At 40.9% G+C, this 20,598-nt stretch overlaps 1 protein-coding gene across 2 annotated transcripts in view; it reads left to right on the forward strand.

The window, feature by feature from the left end:
* The window catches only part of MARCHF11 (membrane associated ring-CH-type finger 11), a gene marked incomplete at its 5' end in the record, with an annotated part of 118,118 nt that extends 101,795 nt beyond the window's left edge, over positions 1-16,323 (forward strand). The window contains one exon of one of the 2 annotated variants that reach the window (XM_082622913.1): positions 15,888-16,323. In XM_082622913.1, the coding sequence (XP_082479039.1) occupies positions 15,888-16,210 (323 nt within the window). In that variant the 3' untranslated portion in view covers positions 16,211-16,323. The remainder of the gene's footprint in view (positions 1-15,887) is intronic. The other variant, XM_082622912.1, reaches the window with a different exon arrangement.
* Positions 16,324-20,598: the final 4,275 nt, after the last annotated feature.

Here is a 20,598-nt window from a genome sequence, read left to right on the forward strand (position 1 = left end):
TTTCTTAATCGTCCGCACAGTATAAATATATGCCTATTCAAATTAAAAAGCATGTTGTGTTTACAATTGTGAAATTTGTAAAGTTTTTAAAAAGACGATTTCCCTCACACTGCCCTTTTGTTATGTCACTTCCTTTGCAGAAATGTCCCCTCTCAACATTTTGATGTGTATCCTCCAGATCTTTTTCACAGTTTGCTTTTTGACATTGTCATTTGCAGTTTGGCCTATATTTAACCCCATTCTAGTGGTTTTCTTAAAAATCCATCCTATGACAATTTAGGTTTGTGGGGCAATTTTACCTAAGAAAGTAAGAGTGGGCCTTGCTGCTATGCAGCTCATCCTGCCTGGCATCTTTGGGGGACACCGGGGATGCCATGTGAAGCTTTCAAAAGCAGGACGGCATAAACAATCATCTTTCATTATTTCAAAAGTGCCCTGAGAGGTACTTCTGGTTGCTGCTGGTTTCCTGTGTGTGCGTGTGTGTGTGTGTGTGTGTGTGTGTGTGCCTCTTCTGTTCTGCATGCTTGTACTTGAATTTGAGAAATAGAATAATCAGGAGATCCAGCAATAACAGAATCGGTACTTTATCCACAGAGCCATGCGACAGAAGGAAGCAATTTTTTCTTAAAGCAATTTCAGGGAGCCTTTACTACACGAAAAGAAGAGATTGAAAAGTAAAATCCCCTCAGCGTCAACAGTATAATAGGTAGAAGAAACTGACCCCAGAGCTCCTAAATGTGCTGGCGAAGCCAGGGGTTTTGAGAGGCAGTAATCTGGATCACCCCCGCTGGATTTTATTTTCTAAAAGAATCAGTGCAGTGTTTATAGTGCAGATCCAGTATTTCAGTACGGTATTCAAAAATAACCTGAGATATACTAGGATGAGGATCTGATCAAAGTTTCTTCTTCTTTCTGTATCAATTATAGTCAATATTTAAGAATGCTTCTTCTGCAGAAATCTCATACTCTTCAACATGAAGTTTTCTTTTCCTAAGTTTCAAATCTAATTTTTTAAAAATTCAGATAAATTCTTATGTATATCATGGCCCTTTTGAAAAATCTGTTTTTCACAGTTGGTAATATATCTAGCTAAAGCTACTTGGGCACATGTAAGAAAACTATTTAGAGTTACCAGTTGGTAACTTTTATTCATATTTCATTATAGAAATTTAGAACAGTAAATAGATAAATACAACCTATTCCTATGGCTTTGGATTGATGATATAAGACCTATATTTACTTTTTAAAAGACACAGTAATTCTCTCTTGCTTTTGGTATTGCTTTACTTTGCTATTTTTTTCTCTAGATAGAGCAGCTAACAGTAACACATGATTTAACGTTTTATTGATGTGAAACGTAAAGTGTACATTTTCTATTTTTTTGATATTATATGAGGAAAGGTGAAGACGTTTGACAAAGAATTTCAGAATAATCAGAGTCTTGGTTACCACAAATGAGTCCTTGCCATGGAGGATGACCAGTTGTCTATTGAATGCCAGAGTTATTTCCGCCTAAAATGGTGCATTTAGGTCATCTTCCTTCCTGTGGCTCATTTTCAACACGTTTAACCCAATTAGCATAAGCAAAGCATAAGAAAGTGAATCAACTAAGGGAAGAAAATTCTATTGCGTTCCAAACAAAATATAAATGACATTGAAACCATCCCCTGTTTAAAATTGTCCATGCTTGCTGGCATTTCCCAGCATGATTCAGAAGGTGACAATATTTCTTAAAGTATTTTAGGTGAAAAATATATTTACTGAAAGAAATTAACATTGGAATTGAAACATGCCGGAATTTAGAGCAGAGAAAAATGGGTTTGCTGGGGAGCACCCTCCAGAGGGCTTCTGCTTCTTACCTTGTCACATAGGGTCATTACCATACAGATGTGTGATTGAAAGGACAGCAGTTGGTGAGATTTATAAAAAGTTCAGCTCCCGGGTCGTGATAGAGAGATAGCATTTTTTTAAGCTGCAGTATATTTATGGGCAAATATAAAAGTTATCAAATAGTTCCAGGAGAAAAATGTAAAATTACCGAGAGAACACTCAAGTTCACCACGCTCTCTAGGGCCTGTGGGGCGCTCTTCTTCACAGAGGGGGTTGTGGATGTCGGACAGACGTCTCAGCCCTCCCAGGGGACAGCCTAGACCACAGAGTCAGTCCAGTGTGACCTGACATGGGGCATCTCCGCATCGAAGAGACTCTCTCTGGGAAGTGGGGACACCTCTTCTCAGGGCCACCAAATGGTACAGCGCCGACTCATTTAAAATTGTCAGGGAGTCTGATCGTAAGATTTCAAATCTACGTAATGTAGATTTTTTTGGTGGGCGGAGCCCACCTTTCATCACACTCCACCCCCTCCCACCCCAGTTACCACCACTACCACCAAGTTTGGGATCTGAGCCACTGGGATCACTCAGGAAAACGGAGCCTGGATGTCAGTAGGTCCACATTCGGCCACGAAGGGGAGGCGGGGGGCTGGGGGGAGATGCAGAAGGCTGCTTGAGTACCTGGTTGGCACTTTAGGTTGCAGCGGATGATGGGAGGTGTTGTTGCCCTTGTCTCGCTCTGAGATTCATGGGAAGCACGGATGTGGGTGAGTCTGCGTGAATCATATAAGGCGTGAGAAAAAAGCAGCTCAGCTTGAACAGGGTCTGGCAAAATAACGAAGGAAGTCGATTAGCCCGGTGTTTCCTTTTTGAATCGTCCAATCACAGTTTTCCCTCCAGATGGGAGAGGACTGTCATCCACCTCTGCTCCATTTCCTGCTTCTATTTCCTGATCTATCATTTGATTGGGGACCAACGTCCCTCCAGCGTCTCAATTTGGCCACTTGGGAGACCCTTGCCCAGCCGCTGGACAGAGACCTTCTACTCTGGCCCAGAGCCCCTCTGGGTTTCCCTTCAAAATTCCTCCCAGACGAGGACTGGGCTGCGAGGTGGGCCACGCTGGTTGGTCTGTCATCCTTGCAGCCATGCCTGTTACCAGATTCGAATGCTCTCCTGGCTTGTTTGGAATCATTCCTTAGAGCAGAATTCCTTTACAAGCACAGATCATTATTTCCTGATCTCAGAATGTATTAGTGTGCTTGATGCCCCAGGAAATGCCCCAGCTTCACTTAGAATCTAGCCATGCCCCTTGGACGGAGAGGCAGAATGGGCCCTTGTAATTCAACATCGTTAGAGAAAGAACAGATCTTTACCCTTTATATGCTTTGAGAAGCAGGCTGTTATTACCTATTTACTCCGGAAGTACAAATTATAAGCTATTCTATGCCTTGACCACACTGATGTTTACCAATTTTTCCAAAGATTATTATCATAGCTTGTTATTAGTGGTATTGCTGCCTTTAAAACCCCAGGAGAGAAAGTAGAAAGGAACTTGCTTTTGCTACTTGTCCTCAAGGCTGTGCCTGAAATGATCTCTCAAAGTGAGTTAACACTTTAGTCCTCCTCCTGGGGGAGAAAACCCAACCCCAAACCTTCCCCTCTTGTGACCTTGTATAGTTCAAGTTCTTTTGGAGAAACATGGACATGATTAGCCAAGCAGCAGACCAAATATATTGTTATTGTTGACTTTTGTTTCCTCCGTAGGAAATAGTGTTAATCTTTCAGCCTGTCTCAGTTGGGGCGGTTTAGCCAAATAAGTGTTAGTCATCTATTGGACCAACATTCACTGGGTATTTATTGTGTCCCAATAATAAAGTACAGGATAGAAATACAAATAGTTCACACTCTGCTGCCTGTTTTTGTATAATCCATGATCTAAGAATGATTTTGAAATGGTCAAACAAACATTAAAAGAAGAATATTATTTCACTGCATATGAAAATTATATCAAATATAAATTTCAGTGGCCCTAAAAAAAGTTTTCTTGGAACCCAGTCATATCCATTCACTGATGTGTTGTCAATGAGTGCTTGCAGCCTCATCAAAGAGGAACCATGATGTGTGCATGACCTACAATATTTACCATCTGGGCCTTTGCAGAAAAGCTTTTGGAATATAGCATCCTCCCTGCTCTCCAGCTGCTGGTAAGAGACAGTCAGGAAAATAAGCAATTAAAATACAACGTGGAAGGTGCCAGGAGAGAAATATATGTGAGTGCAGGTGGGGGAAGGTTAATCATACTTAGGGTTGGAAAGTTGAGCTGGGGATTTGTATCTGGCGGTTGAAACCAGCGTCTGCGAGGGCAAGTGATTTGGGTGATATGAGCGGCCGTTTGAGGAGCACAGTGAGACACAGGGCAGGCAGAGAGGGGACAGCGGCCACAGGAGGAGGGAGTGGGGCCGGGCGAGGGGAGGAAGGGACTGGGGCAGAGGAGCACGTGGCCAGCAGTGCCAGACGCCTTACCAAGAGCAGGTGAGATCAAGACAACACGTATCACTGGATCGGGCAATACGGGGGTTCGGTGGATAGACACAAGATTGCTGAGAATGGCCGGGATAGGCAGAAGGGGCTCAAAATGTAAGTTTATAAGTCTTGGCTGAAAAGGGGCACAGTTAAATGAGGGTAGAATCTGGGGGTGGGGAGTAGAATTGAGGAAAGTTCCTGTGTATTTGTTTTAATGGTGGAGCGAGGTTTGAGCAAAATGCTGAGAAGACAGACCCAGAAGAAATCAGAAGGCAGATTGGAGATCCAGGTGGGAGGGGACAGCTTGATGCCCCTGAGGTGCAGAGATAGAGCCCAGCACACAGGGGAGGGGTCTGTCTTGCACAGGAAGGGCGCCCTCACCCCTGAGATGGGCAGGCGGGGGAGGAGAGGGTGGGCGCAGCTGGAGATGCCACACGCGCTGCTCTGGGAGGGGAAACGGATGGTCCTCCTTGCCAAAGATCTCGCCTTTCTCAGGCAGGCAGATGGTAGGGTCATCTGTGGAGACAGGGAAGGCACAGCCTGGGGACAGGAGTCTGCGGAGAGAATTAAAAATGACCATCAGCAGCGCAGGGCTTTGGGGAGGGGAGCTGAGCCAGGAGACATGAAGAACCACTGGGCATGATTGCGTGCCCTCCCGAGGCTGGGCCGGGGGTGGCCCCAACATCCAGGGCTATGAGGCTGTGTATTCTTACCCACTAGCGCTGAGAGTGAGTGCAGAGCGGGGAAATGGTGAGACTGGGCCTGGATGAGGTTTTATATACAGAGCTGCTGGAAGACCAGCAGCGAGATCAACCTTGCCATTCACCTTGAGTGGTGGAGGATGATTACAGGATGGGGTTGCTATCTCAGTGGCTGGGGAAGGAACCAGAGCCAGAAAGGAGCCGGCAGATTGGGGAAAGATTGCCCAATAGCGGGGCTCGAGGTCTTCAGGAAGTAGAATGGGTGCACTCATTGAAAGGAAGAAAGCGGGTGAGTGAGAAGCACTGGAGGTGGTGGTTGTCAGCAGTGCTGGTACAGTGTCAGGGCTTTTGCAGTTGGACCAGTTTCTGGAAGGGAAAGGCCCAGGGTGGAGTGAAGGAGGGACAGCAGAGGGCAAGGGTTATGCAGGTCAGGTCATGGTCAAGCCTTCCACATGGACCTGAAGAGTGTGGGTCTGTGGGGCTGAGGAGATCCACGAGCCAGGGGACAAATCATCTGAGATTGCAGGGATCAGCTTTGGCGTCAGGAGGGGACATCCCTTGGGGCTTCACTCTGTACGTGAGCATTCACGCATGCGCGCGTGCACGCGTGTGTGTGTTTTGTGCGACTTCACTTTGTCTTTACTGTTTTCCACGAGAGTGGTTGTGTGATTTCTAAACACATGAGGGTTGGAACAATTGCAACTACTTGAGAGATCTGACTACATCCCTAGGCTACTCTAAAATGAGGTTATTAAAGAGGCCAATTCAACTTGGACATGGGAAGTTTTCCTTGGAGGAGAAAGCAGATTAGACCGTGGTAATGGGAGCCATGACAAGATGACACAGCTCCCTTAACCTAAGAACCTGGAGATTGTTCTCCAGAAGTGGCACTGACCTCTTTGGGGGCCTCCTGGCTTCACACCATTTTGCAACAAAGAACTTTCTCACGACGGAGAGTGTGAACATGATTTTTCTAAATGATGCTCCTACTTAGCACACAGAGGCTGTGGGACTGCAGTGCACTGCCAGGGTTTCTCTGGGGTCATGGGGAAGCACAGAGGAGCAGAGAAGTGGAGCCTGTATATGTTTTCAGCTGCTTCCAAATACGTTGAAAGGAGGCTTTAAAATCAAATCTCCAGTGATGACTGAGAGTGTGTTTACCCTGGTCCAGGCAACATTCTAAGCACTTTACCTGCATTTTCACACTCAGTCCTCACAGCAACCCACAGTAGGTACTGTTCTCCTCACCTCAGAGATGAGAAAACTAAGGTGCCACTAACCAGTTTCCGAAGGTCACACAGATTGGAAGAGGGACCCAAGATTGGACTCCGGACACTGTGGCTCCAGAGCCTGTGTAAAAATATTTCTGTGATTAATTCTATCTATCTCCTTATATGGTGAGCTCAAACGGCTAACTTACAAAATATTGTCTATTCAATAAAGTGAAACTACTTCGTCAGTTGCTGTCTTGAACACCTAAGGCACGGAATCAGGAATAAATACTTTCTTTAACTACTGATTTTAGATCAGAAATAGAGAAAAAATTTTCCCTAGAAACCCAAAATAATGTAGCTGTTTTGTGAAGCCTTTATTTATTGTAACTTCATAGAACCACAACATACAGAAACATTAGTAAAGAGAATGGAAAATATTTAGTATACCATACCAAAAGCCATTTCTCTCTCTTTGCTGAAACAGTTTCTTGATAAGATAATTTATGTAAAGAATCACATCTCAACTTTGAATTTTCTTGCTAGATCACAGAATAGACTATTAAGGAAACTTAAGGTCTGAGCATTTTTATATTCAGGTTAAAAATTTTTATTGCTTTTTCAATTAAAAAATCTTACTGATGTTATGTGGATGAATTCAAAGAGTTAGAAACTGTACTTATGCTGAGATGACAGCTTCTGTTTGGAATTTTTACCCACAGTCTGTGTGATTTAAGAGAAATGAAAAACAAAGCCAACAAATGTGAAATAGCCTATGTCAGGTCCAAAGATAAACAGGTTTTAATTAGATATTTCAATTAAAACTTTTAAAATGCTGTTCTCACCCCTCAAATGGAACAATCAATACATGTATTGTTTACCCCAAAGATTAATAAAATCATAATCTGCAAGTTTGGAGTAGACACTTTATCCATTGGAGATGGAAGGGAAAATCAGTTGTACATATCTTGACTTGCCACTAGGAAAAGTCCACTAACAGACTTCTTCTAAGAACTGGCTTTGGTCCAGAGTGTGGGAAACAAATGGAAATCTACCAAAGTAGATTCCCAATCCTTGAGGCATTAATTAACCCAGAAGATAAACATTGATAGGCTTTTTAACCAAATACTGTAATATTGAGGTTTGCAGAGTTATTTATTTTATACACTGGGAGGATCACTCCCATCTCCTATCCAGATGCTGCAATGCACACTTTAGAATACAGGCCAGAGGAGAACTGACCATCTTACTCTGAAAAGAGATTTTGATTCTGTCTACTTCATAGTCAGTGAAATATCCCTTGGGCCAAATAGACACTAGTGAGGACCAGCTTCAGCCAGGGGTGGCTCCTGAGATCTGAGTTCTTGCAGAGGGAGTGCATTGGATCAGGCATCAGGGGTCTGGCTCTGATTCTGGGCTTGGACATTTAACTGTGGCCCATTGGTCAAGCCATGTCACTTCTCTGGGCTTCAGAGACTTCATCCCCCTCATATGAACAGGTTGGGTTAAATCATACCCAATATTTCCTAATTTTGAAATTCAGTGACTACGTTTGACAACTTCTCATCTCTGTGATATGATGTTACTCTTTGCTACCAGGTGTTCCATCCGTCCATGAATTGAAGGACAGAATTGGAGTTGCATTCAGCTGAAATTAAACCAATTCTAAGTCATGCTCCCAGTTACAGGGGAACTCTAGGATACCTTTATTACCTATAAAAGTATTGGACTCATTCCTTTATTTCTTTTATTGAAATAATCATATCCATAGATCTTTTTTTCCTCAAGCACTTTTGGATGGAAACTTAGATAATATAACAATTCTTCTCTCCAGTGAATTCTTTTAATCCTTTTTTCTTTAAAAATTAACATATCATGTATTTTATAATGTATAACAAGTTTGCAGCTTTTGAGGAATATTCTGTGAATATGCCTGCGGTAGATTTGTGCTCCAGGGCTAGTAATTGAAAGTTCAGGGGAATCTCCTGTCTACTAATGAAGAAAAAAAATCATTAAAATAATTGATTGATGGGGCTTCCCTGGTGGCGCAGTAGTTGAGAGTCCACCTGCCGATGCAGGGGACACGGGTTCGTGCCCCGGTCTGGGAGGATCCCACATGCCTCAGAGCAGCTAGGCCCGTGAGCCATGGCCGCTGAGCCTGCACGTCTGAAGCCTGTGCTCCGCAACGGGAGAGGCCACAACAGTGAGAGGTCCGCGTACCACAAAAAAAATAATAATAATTGATTGATGGATTGGCTTCTTAGAAGAGAAAGTGGTCAGATAAATGGACAGCATTTTTTTTATTCTCCTGTTTTGTCTGGAAATAGAAGAGAGGAATCCATGTCTGCCTCTTAGGCTTTTGGCCTAGGCACTGTCATTTTGTAACTATTGGGTTCATGACAGTAATTGAAGTATGAATAGGGTTCCTGTCCTCAGGGAGCACATGACTGATTGGGGTCACGGAGAGATGATTCTCTGTTTCATGGTTTTATCTCAGATTTGCTAAGAAGACAGAATTAGCAGAATTTAGTGCAAGAGGATAGACTAGTCTAGGTGATTCTTGGGTTTCAGCTTAACTGACTTGGGGGATGATCATTAACTGAAGTAAAGATGGTAGGTTAAGAACCAGATCCAACCTATGTCAGGACCTTCTAGGAAAGGTGGTGCTTCCCTCACTGCCAGCTAGTGAGAGGTTACACTCCATGTTAAAATTTGCCTTTGCATCTTGTTCTGTGCCCAGGCAGTGTTGGTCATCAGCATTGAAGGAACAGCACAAATGTGTTCTTTGCAACCAGGCTGATGACGGCAGATTTCATTGAGTGGAGAGGACGACATAGAGGGTGGCAGTGTTGTAAAACAAACACCATGAATTTCCTCTTGTGTGCTCTCAGAGAAACAGTCATTTAGGCTCTATTGTCATAATCATTGTCGTAATCATTTCTTCATGTGTGCTGTTCTTTACTTTGGGGGTGAGGTGGATTAGATCGTCCATATTTGGAAACTAGCCAGCCTCTAGTGTCAAGGGTTTTCATGTTGTGGAAAGTTTCTGAATAATTCGTTGTCCTTATCACATTTCTTAGCAAAGAAGATTTTACTACCAATGCTAATGATGAACCTGTGTTTGAACCCCTGAGCTTTAAACTTTGATGACCAGCCTGCCATTCTCAACTTGGTTCTTATTTTACATATATATATATATATATATATATATATATATATATAATATTCAACAATAGAAAACTCAACTAATCTTTTAGAGATATAAGTACATTTTATGCAGGATATTTCTTTTCATTATTTGTTCTGATGGGCAATATTGGAAATATGTTTCACAAAAATCCCCATATATAATCAGGATATTGTAGTTCCCAGAGGCCTAGATTTTAGGATATCAGCTGATGATAGCTCTCTTTTGTGAGCTTAGTGATTTCTGTAATGGAATATGTATTATCTTTATATCTCTCTTTAAGTTTTATATTTTTGCTTTTTTTTTCTTTCCTGGTTTTTGTTTTACTTTAAGCTTCATATATAGTTGAGTCCCAACAAAAACCATTCAGTGTATATAGAAATGACTTGTGGTTATTTCTTCAAGATTCATATTAACAAGATTCAACAATGGAAGAGTAACTTTTAAAGTGATTACCTCTACACTTACATCTAAGTTTCCATAATGGTTGGGCATTTAAATGTAGAGTATCTTAGGAAGATGTGCCAGGAGGATTCATGCGTTTGATTACATTCTAGCAGCGATGATCCCAACCAAGGGTATCTTGGGCCACAGTCTCATTTAGTTAACCCTCTTTTGTTCAACTACACTCTGGTCTTCCCCAAGTTCCAGTGGGAATTAAGGACTAAAAAATTGAACCACTTAATGAGGTTGACTCTAATCTTCTCTAATCTGTTCTTCTTCTTTTTTTTTTTTTAATTTTATTTATTTATTTATTTATTTATTTATTTATTTATTTATGGCCGTGTTGGGTCTTAGTTTCTGTGTGAGGGCTTTCTCTAGTTGCAGCAAGCGGGGGCCACTCTTCATCACGGTGCGTGGGCCTATCACTGTCGCGGCCTCTCTTGTTGCGGAACCCAAGCTCCAGACACGCAGGCTCAGTAGTTGTGGCTCACGGGCCTAGTTTCTCCACGGCATGTGGGATCTTCCCAGACCAGGGCTCGAACCCATGTCCCCTGCATTGGCAGGCAGATTCTCAACCACTGCACCACCAGGGAAGCCCTGTTCTTCTTAACTGTAACAATAGGGGCCCCAAAGTCACCATTCTGCTCCTGGTGCACACTGACTTTCCAGAATGACACAATTATACGTATAGAGTTTGGTTATATGGAAACTCACTGAGAGAGGTAGGGGGAGAGAGAGAGAATGAGAATGAGAATCTTGGCCAGGAAGAATGGTTAAATTTAGCTGAGAAATCTTAGACATTTTCACAATCAAGAGAGCCTTTTCTGGCCAAATATCCGCTGCGAGCTGTGAGTTCTTTAGCTTTCCCAAGGGTCTCTGTGATTGAACAGCACACAGGCGTTTAGGCTGTGTTATCAGGATCTTACATTACTTGGGAAAGCTCAGCATGAGTGCAGCTTACCAGATGGAGTGTTCACCACTTACAGTGTTGCCTTCATATAAGGTTCCTCAACCCTTTTCTCTCCTAGAATGGGGACAGATGGAAGGCACTGTTTTATTGGCCCTCCTAGAGATGAAACAGTGTCGGTGACACACAAGGATATTAAAAATGGCAACTAATTGTATAACTTTGCCCAAATCATAGTCCGAGGGCTTAATTTACTCATATTTTAAATGAGGATGATGTAGGTTTTTATACCAGGTCTGTCTTAGCCTGTTTGAGCTGCTATAACAAAATACCACAGCCTGGGTGGCTTAAACAACAAACATTTATTTCTTACAGTTCTGAAGGCTGTGGGAAGTCCAAGGTCAAGGTGCTGGCACATTCAGTATGGTGAGGGCTCTCTTCTTGGTTTGCAGACAACCATCTTCTTGTTATATTGTCACATGGCCTTTCCTTGGTGCATGCACACACACATACACACACACACACACACACAGAGAGAAAACTTATGTCTCTCCCTCTTTATATAAGGGCATTAATCACCCTCAGGAATTACCTCCCAAAGATTCCACTTCCAAATACCATCATGTTGCAGATTGGGGCTTTAACATATGAATTTGGGGGAGATACAAACATTCAGTCCATAGCAATATCTCTTTCAATTGGTCAATCTATGACTAGGAGAGGCTGCCATCCACTGGATATTTAGAATGAATAGCACTGTAGCACTCAAGGTTTACATATAGACAAGTTTTGGGCTTCCTTCTCAGAGCTGATATCTTCATAATGTTGGACAATTGGCTAAATCTCTCTAGGTCTCAATTTCCTTAACTATGAAACTATTCAATAATATATGTTTGTAGAGTCACAGTCAAGATTAAATGAAAATTGTGCATGTAAAAGCACTTGTCACACAACAGATCCTTGATAAAAATTTAGTTTTTAAATTATGAAAAATGACCAAATCTATTCAAACAAAAGCTGAAACAAGCAACACAAGAAGTGAAATAGTTAGACCGGTGGTTTGGTAGTTAATATCAACGTTTGTTTGTATTTGAACATAACTTTTGCAAGTCTCTGTTAATTGTAACACACCATTTGTCTATATTGAAATAAACAGACAAATGGTGAGTGTGTATGTGTGTGCACACACATGCACATATGTGAGTCTGTGTACCTTGAGAGTCTTCCCATTATTTCGTGGGTAGTTAGCCCATTTTCTACTACCTTGTAAGAATTTCAACTAACACACCACTTCCAAATTTGGGATATATTTTACTTACATAAACACTGTGATTTTATTTCAGTGAAACCAGAAAATACTTAAACCTACTCTGTCGTTAAAGACTATTCCCTAACAAAAACGTTCCTTTGCACATCAATAAGGGAATGCTCCAATTAATGTTACTGGCAAGAAAATGATAAGAAACAACCAACTGCACACACAGGGACACCTACACACACACGCTCCTCAAGTTTCAAAACCCCAAGTTCCCATAAATCACACCTTGTTGACATCTTTTCCATTAATAATGTAGCAAGTAACATAAAATATTTAATATTTACATTTTATAGAAATTATCATTGCTTTTCCCTTCAGAGTTAGTGACTCAGATGAAGCAAATCCAAGCGTGTCTTCCTATGACCTGAAATGTCAAGGTGACAGGTTCATTTTAAGGCTTAACTTGAGGTATTACACAGAGAGTGAAGGCTACTCAAGGATGTGAACTGATCAGTTATGAAACAAGAGGGGACCTATCACCAGTAAGACAGGAGGGCAGTACGATTTTTAATAGCCAGATTCTCAACACATTGAACTAGAGTTAAATGAATCCTTATCTCTGGATTTCAATGATCACAGTAGTCAAGTCTTCTCATAACCACTAGTACAAATGGCATTTGCCACTGCCCCAGAGAAATCTTAAGGAGAAAAGGGAAAAGTGTACATTACAAAGGAGGGTGAGATGGGATTCCTCCTATTTCAGTAAAATTTAAGCCTCTAGAGGATGAGGAGTAATTCCAAACTTTCATGGGGGAATAAAGCAAAGTCTAAACATCACTCATAACCTGAATGCAATGAAGAAGCAGCACATGGAGCTGGAAATTCAAAAGGACTATGTCTTCATGAGAACTTCAAGTAGTTCTCTTTCTTTAAATTCAGTTCAAAATGTACTATAAAGACCTGTGGGATTTATTTCTGCATGTTGGGTAGATTTATGTATAATATTTAGAAAAGTGCTACCAGGAATATATTCCCAGAAAATGACTTTCAGCTTGAGTAAATGATCTGATTTCTGGCCTTTCAAAGGAAATCACTAAAAAAAAAAAAAGAAAAGGATCCTGTGAAATGAGTGGTTTCCCTGGTGAAGTCAGCCCCCCATCACTGGACTTAACAAGAATGAACCTGTCGCAGACTGTAATGGTCTTATGATTAGTGTTGAATGAATGCTCCTCACTACATAGATTCACTATTGATTTTTTAATCAATAATAATGTCTTGTATTTAGATAGTTACCATCTCCAAAGAAATCTGAGTGCTTTATAGTTGATGAATTCCAATTTATCTTCATACCATCCCGCTGAATGTATAGATTAGGTATTCCAATTGCATTTTAAGGAGGAAAAACAGAACCAGAAAAGTTAAATCGTTAGCCAGGGAGATTTCAGAAAGCTAATATTAGAATTACCAATTAAATTCTGGTAGTCTTGACTTATAATTCTGACTGTTTCCCCAAAACATCTGGTCAGTTGGGTCAACTCTGATTATTCCTTAGGAAAAAGGAATCAAACCATTGAATTGCTATGATTAACAGAAGTTTACATTACTTCTCATTATTTTGGTGGTGTACAATAATTGGGCTTAAGACGTTTTCATTTATTAGAGCATATGCATTTTTTAGTGCCCTATGTTAGTACCTTTGGAATGCTCTTAAGTCATGTGTGCCAGAAGTTTATCTCCTGGTAAGGGATAGATGTAAAATTTAAATTCTCATATTAGGTAGGTGTGATTTTTCAAAGACCGGTTATCTCTATCACCTATGTGACATTGTTTTAGTTGACAAAAAATAATAATAATCTCCTCAATAAAAGCTTGTTCAAAACCTGTACTTATTATACCTCTGGGAAGGTTACTGTCATCCTTTCAGTCACCCGGTCTCCTAGCCTTAAAAATGTGAGCCTCTGATTTTTTTTCCCCTTCTTGCATTTACAATTTCTGTCCGTTTTTCCTGTGACAAGTTGATTGCTTTGTTTCTCTGTGTTCTCCTTACTGCTAACACTCTGCTCCTCACATATGACGTGGTAACCTCCTTACTTGTCTCCCCTACTTCTGTTGTCCATTCTTCAACCCATCTTAGGTCAACTTTCCTAATAACTTTTGAAATTATGAATTATTTGAGTACATGAAAAGTATATAGAATAACACGTTAAACATTCATATCCCCACCACTCAGCCTAAAAAAACACGATATTAAAGACACAATAGAAAGCCCTCTTTGAAGCCTCTCTCCAGTTTCACCCCCCTCACTATCATGAATTTAATGGTTATTATTCCCATGCACGTTTTAACATTTTAACCATATGTATCTGTATCCATAAAAATGTATAGTATTTCTTCACTTCAATCATTTATACTTCTGAAATTTTCATTTGTTATGTGGCTTTGAGATTTCCACTCTTATTTTAAGATTTATCCATGTTAGTGCATGTGACTTTGTTCCCTTCTCTTTCATTGCTGTAGTCCTTTGGATCCACCCAGTACAATTTATCCATTCTCCTCAGGATGGGCATTGAGATTGTTTGCGATTTTTTTCTCAAACAAATATGTAATAAACATTTTTGAACATGCTTCCTTTTTCATAGTTATGAGAGTTTCTCTAGGACATACTCCCAAGATTCTAAATGCTAGGAGGTGGTAGGATCTTCTCATTTTCAAATTTTGGTTAAAAGTTATTGTGTCAAAACTGACACATCCTCCTTACGTGCCATATTCCATCTTAAGAAAGACTTCATTGGCTTCTCCTCCAACTTTCAATGGAATTTCAAATTTCTCTAAGAGAAGCTCCTCCTCACTTTTCTATCTGAAGGGACCTCCCCACCAGGGACTCCTTTTTGTGATAGGTCACAGATTCAAAAGCTTTTGGACTACACATTGAAATATAAATGTGTGAAAACTGCAGGGTATGGTGGGATCTGGAGCGGATGGTGGAGATGGAGCCATGCGACAGGGCACCATATCCGACTTATGGATGGCTAGTTTGTAGTCCCCAAGGTTCCCGTATTATTTTGTTTACTTTCCTGAAAGTTTGTCTCAGAAATGTGTTATCATCAATTCCCTGTATAGCAGCAAAGAGCCCTCTGGAGCCCACCTGCCTGGGTTTGAATCCCTGCTCCACTGCTGCCACCTGTCTGCTCTTGAGCAACTTCTTGTTTGTAAAATGTGGGACATGCTAGCACTTAGTTTGTAAGGGGGTGGTGAGAAATAAATGAGATAATATACATAAATCTCTCAAGTCTGCACTTAATAAATATTTGTTGAGTTGTTGAGGAGAGGAAAAATAACAACAGGTTCGATCATATCTCCTGTGTGTCAGGCATTGTTCTAGAAGCTGGGGAGATGGCAGTGACCTTGATATTTGTCTTTTTCACAAATCAAGTTGCCAACTGGGACCAAGTCCCCAAAACATTGCTTGGCTCATGGTGGGCACTCAAGAAGGAGATGCTGAATGAAGAAACGAACCTAATGGTTCTCCTAAGGCAACACAAATGCCTAAGCATGTTCTGAGCCATAATGGAACAAGTAATTTATACCCGTGATGACTTTACTGTCTGCATGGCAGTGGATTCTTATTTTTGAATATTGACAACTCCTGTGTAATACAGGTAGTAGCTTGCCATTAGACATAGTATTTGAGCAGTCAGAATACCACGTTTTTGATGATGATGCGTAACAGAGAATTGACTATTTCTTTAATCTTACTTGTATACAAAATAACATTCTCAACTTTTGATGATGACCAGTCTTTTTCATTTTCCCCTCAAATTTAGGTCTCATTGTCCATGAAGGAGCTGCAGTTTACAGAGTGTTTAAACGCTGGCGAGCTGTCAACTTACACTGGGATGTATTAAATTATGACAAAGCCACAGACATCGAAGAAAGTAGCCGGGGAGAGTCTTCCACAAGTAGAACTTTATGGTTGCCATTGACGGCTCTACGAAACAGGAACTTGGTCCACCCAACACAGTTGACCTCCCCAAGGTTTCAGTGTGGCTACATGTTATTACATCTGTTCAATCGTATGAGGCCCCATGAAGATTTGTCAGAAGATAACAGCTCGGGGGAGGTTGTGATGAGAGTGACTTCAGTGTGACAAAGCTAAGAAGGTGCAATGTGGACCACCCTGCACATGTTGGAATGGAATTGCAGTGAATGGCAAAACCATAGCACTTCTAAAAACACACATCTATGAACTTTTTAAAATTTATGCTTTTTATATGAACATTTGAATTGCAAATACATTTTTCTGAAAAAAAGAGTCCTCCTGTTCTTTGCTTTCTGATTTATCACATCTTTTATAAGTTGGTACTTGAAATCATTATACATATTATTTAACTCTACTTGGTTAAAGGAATGGTGAACGTTATCCTTAAGGTCAAAACTATTTTTTTCTCGCTTGTTTTAAATATATTTTTATCAAACGTTTTGCTCCATGTGTAATCTCTCAGGCATGCTACCGATGGGGACGAGTTTAGAACGCTGTGGGCAGATTCCAAAGTGCCCATCAAGGACGAAGCACAGAGGTGATTCCGTGATGCACTGGTCTTCCTCATGCCTCAGGCTGGTTGGCAAACTTGAGCATGACATTTTGTGGGGGATGAATTAACCTGTCACCAGGAATGCAAGTTCTAGGAATTACGGCTTGTTTTCTAACTTCTGAAACAGTACAGAGAGCTTGTAAAAAGATAAAGATAATTGGAATAAAATAGTCTCACAGGCATACTTTGAAGATATGGTGGGTTCAGTTCCAGACCCGCAATAAAGTGAGTATCTCAATAAAGCAAACCACTCAAATTTTTTAGTTTCCCAGAGCATATAAAAGTTACGTTTACACTATACTTCAGTCTATTAAGTGTGCAATAGCATTCTTAAAAAAACAATGTACATACCTTAATTTAAAAATATACAATATGCTAGCCATCATCTGAACCTTCAAGTTGTAACAATAACATCAAAGATCACTGATCCCAGGTCACCATAACAAGTATAATAATGGAAAAATTTGAAATATTGTGAGAATTACCAAAATGTGACACAGACACATGAAGTGAGCAAATGCTGTTGGAAAAATGGTGCCAATAGACTTGCTTGACACAGGGTTGCCCTAAACCTTCAATCTGTAAAAAACGCAGTATCTGTGAAGCACGATTAAAAAAAAAAAAAAGCATGAACTGCAATAAAACGAGCTGTGCCTGTCCTGCAGTACATATTACACAGGCAGGACACCCTGCATACTTATAACCCTAAAAGCTCACCAAAATGTTGCACCATTGCACGTGTAATAATAACACTGCCTCACATTTGCATAGCCCTCTCCTAGACCAGCCACAATTATTTTTGTTAATTATTCGTGACTTGATTTCTATGAGTACCATCTTAATTAGATTTTCCTTTTGTGAAAGCTTATATACCTACTTAATCATCTAAACACTGATTCTATTACTTGGTTTAATGAAGTCCTGGGAAATATATTCTCCAGCAGCGAGAAGTGTTTCTCTTTTACTAGATAAGTATTTTTCAAATGAAAAGAGGAAAAGAAAAATGAGGCTATTGACTCCCCAGGAACAGGTTGCTAAATAGTAATACCTGGGGATTTTGCACCTTTTTCTCCTTCTAATGGAGGTAAATGGCACATTTTAATGGGTAGCCACAGAATAGATGAGGAGGCAGGAGGTCATGCTTTCCTTAGAAACAGGAGTTGGACATGTAGGTCATTTGAAGTAATTGATGATTAGATTTTAAAGCATATGAAATAAAATGCTTTACATTCTATTAATATTTTCTAAAAATAACCTTTGAATGATTCATAATAGAATAGTTAACATTTACAGGTAGCATTGTGATTCCTACATAGCAAATTCTACCAAAACTCGAAATAATATTTTCCCAGTTAAAACACTGTGTCACAAATGAATTAAAGATGTGACCATTTGCAGAAATATGAAGAATCAGTAAGTAACGAAAGAAGGAAAATTCAACCACTCTTTCGGGGCACATCTAGGAAATGAGAGTGTTGTTGATTGTTTGAATCTGATGTCATGTGAGCACAATCCTGGGTGAGGCACTGAGAGGTGGAGATCAGTCCTATCAACCTGATCTCTGCCCTGAGTTTTGCCACCTGGGACAGGAAGGCAGACTGTTTAATAGAGAAGCCAGGGATGCAGACCTGCTGTCAAAGCCGCAATCCATTATTTGTGCCCCACAGGTGTGGGTACTTGTCCTGGACACTTCAATCACTAAGGGAAGTCATCAATGGCACCACATTTAATGGAGAATAATTGTGGGTGCTGTTGTTTAGAGCATTGTGTTACAAATACCAGATAAAGAGACTTTAGACACAGATTAGACTATCACTGCTCCAGTATTTAGCAAGTGTACATGTTTGTATTCTAACTAGTGTACACCTTTGTATTTATATCAACTCACTCAAAAACAAGGAGGGGCAGAGGATGGGAAACCCTCTCTCTGTAACCCCTGTATGGGGTGCACAAGGCAGAGACACCTGGAGATGAGATGCGCAGTGGGTTTGTCAGCCTGAAAGGAACGTGTGCCCCGAGCTTCCCCTCCTTCCCAGGGCCTTGCCCTTTGGATGCCCCTTTTGTCTACACCCATTTTCTTCCCTCACCATCTTCACAGGCCCCAGCTCCTAACACGCCCCCACACACTCACACACCCATATGTGACACAAATCAATACTGGAATAAGGATCTGGCAGAATTTCCACTCAAAATGTACAGTCCATGATATGATTACATAGAGACTCCAACACTCTGGGTGGAGGGTGGGATGGGTGCATTTAGATAATTGAATTCACTGCTTAAAAATAAAAATTCTAGGTACTTCCCTGATGGTCCAGTGATTAAGGCTCCATGCTTCCACTGCAAGGAGCATGGTTTCCATCCCTGGTTGGGGAACTAAGATCTCACATGCCACGCAGGAGTGTGGGCAGGGGACCAATAAATAAATAAATAAAAGTCTAATGTGCCATATGAGTTATGATATAAACAATTAAATTTCAATTGTGAATGCTGTAATTCAGACTCAGGCTGCCTTAAATCGCAAAACCATTCGTAGTAAAAAAAAAAAATTTGTTGGAAATACTTCAAAAATCTTTTCAAATATATAGAAACTTAGACCTGTATCCAGTCTGTCTCTTTACAACCACTAATCTGCAGAACAAACATTGATGGGGTACCTGCTGTGTGCCAGACACCGTGAGCTGTGGCCACGGAATGACCCAGCTTCACAGGGAGACTCAGAGTGGGTGAAGTGCCGCCCAGCATGGTAAATGTCAGGTCACAGGTGAGTGGAGGGCAGTGATGGTCCACAGGAGCAGTCAGGTTGCCCTGAGGCAACTGGAGAAGGCATCACTGAGGAGCTGGCGGGACCCGGGCGTTGATGAATGAGTAGAAGTTTGCCAGAGGCAACTGGAGAAGGCATCACTGAGGAGCTGGCAGGACCCGGGCGTTGATGCATGAGTAGAAGTTTGCCAATCAAGTAAGTGGAGAAGAACATTCTGGGAAGAGCTTGGGGGTAAAAGAGAGGTGTGTCCTGGTAATGGTGGGAGATTTCATGTGGGAGAGAATAGCGCACATCTGAAGACATGACACAGCCCTATGGGGTTGGCTCGGTAGCTGGGACTGAAGCCCACAGGGACCCATGAGAAGATGGTGCTCATGCAATAGATGGTAAGGGTTGGCAAGGTCATCTCTGGGGGATGGGTGCCCTCTCTTGACCTTATACCTATGGGTAACACTCCCAGTTCTCAAGGTCAGGGGTAAAACGCAATGAATTGTGACCCTATCCTCAGAAGAGTTTGAAGACATCCTACAAAGTGAAATAGTAGGCAGCAGTCACATGCAAGCGCTATTGCAGTAAATTCGCTAAAAGAGTAGAAATATTGGATCATCAAACGGACTTTCCTCCTCTCTCCCAGAAGACAGTAAAACCCTTAATTCAGAAGAGGAAAGCATATCGTAGCTCTTGTGAGATAGAATATAGTTTCTCCGTTATTGAAAGTACTTCCAAATATTTCCCAGAGTAAATAAATTTTATCATCTGATTTTTCTTAAACATCATTTAAAAATGCTTCAATTCTATATGTTCAGCTAAAACTATGTCAAAATAAAGCACACTCTCGTGGTTGCTTCTGTTTCCATCTGGGTCTGCTATTCTTTTCCTTTTTTTCCCCGTAGACTAGCAATGTTAACATAGCCTATTATGTTTGATTCTCCGTCCTTCTTTATCTATGGAGTTAAATCGCAAAATTAATGTGTCTTTGCTAATCCAGAATTTGATTTGTTGTCATCTAGCAATTGATGTTCATTTTAAACAGAGGTCACGATTTGTCCATATTTTCCTTTAAAACGTATTTTTTTTATTTACACATTTTAATGACAGTAGATTACAAATATCAGATATTCTATAATTTTCTTTCCAAGATCATCCTTTATCAAACTTCAGGAGTGAAATTTGGTTCTT

The sequence above is a fragment of the Mesoplodon mirus genome (genome assembly GCF_964341445.2).
Source record: "Mesoplodon mirus genome assembly, chromosome: 5".
Classification (NCBI taxonomy): Eukaryota; Metazoa; Chordata; class Mammalia; order Artiodactyla; family Ziphiidae; genus Mesoplodon; species Mesoplodon mirus.